The following is a 2323-nucleotide window of genomic DNA, read 5'->3' as shown; positions in this document are numbered from 1 at the left end:
TACTCCCACGACACCAGGTACGCCCACACCAACGCTAGCAACGCCCGGAACGCCGACACTAACGCCTGGACCGACGTATCCGGGGGCACCCACTCCGACGCTAGCCACACCTGGAACACCCACTCCGACACCGACGCCAGGGACACCGAGTAGTCCGAACGTCTCGGCCACTTGCTGTTCGGCGTGTGCACCACTTGAGAGAGCCACAGCGGCGATGCAGAGAGCGAAGATCTTGTTGTTGCTGAACATGGTTGTTGAAGAGGAGGCTTGGTCCAATGAAGTGAGTAGAGATCTTGCTCTTGGGGAAGTTGGTTCGAGTGGATGAGCTCGAAGGAGTGAAATTGAGAATGACGTGAGAGTTGTAGCGCACGAGCTTGACGCGATCAAGTAGATTTGGATAGGCGTTAAAGTTGATATGCAGAACTTCACCCGATAGCTGTAGCATTCTCAAAGACAAGAGTAGTGTATAATAACAGCAAAGTGAGCTTGATAAATGGCGCTAGGATGGTCAACATTCGTAGGTTCATGGTTGCAGTCTTGACTGACCGACTTGTATACAGCTGTGCGCTCTACACGGTGAATTCGTGGTTAGCGCTGTTCGATTGGTGTTTACGGTCTCACTGCCGCTCAATAGATCGTGCGGCAGTTGGTTGGTGCACTTTACGCTCTCTTATCTGGGCTTTGTGGTCTCTGTTCTGTAGCCGTTAGGGAGCTCTGAAGACAACACTGTGTCGTGACTGTAGCCCAGCGATGTGGTGAAAGTGCAGCAATCAAATGACACTTTGCATCGCTAGTACGAACAGGTATAATAACGAGGGACTACTTAGCTGTTGAACACCAAGGGGTCAACACACTGTCCGGTGCACCACGATACCAATATCACTCCTACTGTCCTTGCTGGGTGAGTGGTTGTATTCGGCACAGTCAGGATTTTAATGGGGCTGCATACAATTGAACCATCTTCCTTATTGAAATATCTTTAGATTCTTGTAACTTGCGATGCTGTTCGGAACTTAATTCTTGAGACTGAGCTGCAACAGCATTCGGGTCATCCGGCATGCGCCGGCAAACCCGTCCATGATGAAGAATTTGACACGGAAAAACAATGGATAGCACCTCATTTATTGAATTCGTCACGCCAAGTATCCGACATACGTGAGAGATGCAAGTTTGCATGGTTCGCTTACTCTTCCTCCACAAAGTTGTCAGCAGCCAGCTCACCGCTTTCAGTGACGACGACCTTCTTGCTCGGGGTACCGCTGGGCGAGCCGACAGCCTCAATGGCGTCGAGAACATCCATGCCCTTGATGACGCGGCCGAAGACGACGTGGCGGCCGTCCAGCCACGAGGTCTTGACAGTGCAAATAAAGAACTGGCTGCCGTTCGTGTTGGCGCCCGAGTTAGCCATGCTGAGCGTACCCTTGCCGGCGTGCTTCCTGCACAAAACCAACAACGTCAGTACATTATTATAACACAGCTTAATAAAAATAAAATGAGAGGATTGAAAAGTGGTCGTACAGCTTAAAGTTCTCGTCCGGAAACTTTTCGCCGTAGATACTCTCGCCGCCCATTCCGTTGAAGTTAGTGAAGTCTCCGCCCTGCACCATGAAGTTTGGGATGATGCGGTGGAAAATGCTGTCCTTGTAGTGCAGCGGCTTGCCGCTTTTGCCAACGCCCTTCTCGCCCGTGCACAGCGCGCGGAAGTTCTCCGCAGTCTTGGGCACTGTCTTGCCGTAGAGACCCATGACGATGCGGCCAGCGGGCTCGCCGTCGATGCTCACGTCGAAGTAGACCTGATTGGTGATCTTGGGGCCCTTGCCGGCCTGAACTACCAGCACCAACGCCGTCAGGCATATCGCCAGAAGCGAGAACGTCCACTTGGCCATCTTTACTGCTGCGGCAGATAAATCACGGCAACGATGCGAATGGGGGAGCAAAGTGTCCGTCCGGGAGATCCAACACGTGTAGTTTTTACGTAAAAACAATCGTAATTACGATAAGGTGAAGTCATCGATTGGTACATGGATGGTACATGGCTACACGAAGTTCAAGTTGCCTTCGTGAAATTACCTTTGGATAGCCTTCAGGCCCTGAATCAGGGGCGCTCTCCTTGGGGGAGCCGATTTCGACGGAGCGGCACAATGTGCAAGAGCTGCTGGTACGTGTAACTTACCAATTGATGATGAAGGCTCAATTAACCGCTATTTTAAGCGAACTTGGGCAGTTTGTCCCGTTTGGATGGCAGTAGCTGCGTCTGTTCAAACATTAGTCCAAGCAGCAAAACTGCGAAGCTCAACTGCACGTGATCTGTAGCCGTCATGGA

General features: G+C 51.5%; 2 protein-coding genes across 2 annotated transcripts; both read right to left on the bottom strand.

Moving 5' to 3' along the window:
* Positions 1 to 9: 9 nt before the first annotated feature.
* On the bottom strand, positions 10 to 249 carry PPTG_20875 (hypothetical protein; the record flags this gene model as incomplete). Its single annotated transcript, XM_008894302.1, has 1 exon — positions 10 to 249. A coding segment is annotated over one exon (240 nt), but the record flags the coding sequence as incomplete, so codon positions are not given.
* A 687-nt stretch (positions 250 to 936) lies between these two features.
* PPTG_02092 (peptidyl-prolyl cis-trans isomerase) lies at positions 937 to 1952 on the bottom strand. The gene is made up of 2 exons (XM_008893096.1): positions 1519 to 1952; positions 937 to 1436 (listed from the first exon to the last, which is right to left on the bottom strand). The coding sequence occupies exons 1-2, from the start codon at positions 1884 to 1886 to the stop codon at positions 1184 to 1186; spliced, it is 621 nt and encodes a 206-aa protein (XP_008891344.1). The 5' UTR covers positions 1887 to 1952; the 3' UTR covers positions 937 to 1183.
* Between the last annotated feature and the right edge of the window lie 371 nt (positions 1953 to 2323).

This window comes from Phytophthora parasitica (assembly GCF_000247585.1).
Source record: "Phytophthora parasitica INRA-310 unplaced genomic scaffold supercont2.2, whole genome shotgun sequence".
Taxonomy (NCBI): domain Eukaryota; phylum Oomycota; class Peronosporomycetes; order Peronosporales; family Peronosporaceae; genus Phytophthora; species Phytophthora nicotianae.
The sequence above is the reverse complement of the archived record's forward strand: the minus strand, read 5'-3'. Positions and strand labels throughout refer to the sequence as shown.

What these genes read in the sequence shown, in the direction of transcription:
- PPTG_02092 (XM_008893096.1), bottom strand. Translation starts at nt 1,886, where the DNA reads ATGGCCAAGTGGACGTTCTCGCTTCTGGCGATATGCCTGACGGCGTTG. An exon ending in CCGGACGAGAACTTTAAGCT is followed by an intron (nt 1,437 to 1,518) that starts GTACGACCACTT and finishes GGTTTTGTGCAG; the next exon opens with GAAGCACGCCGGCAAGGGTA.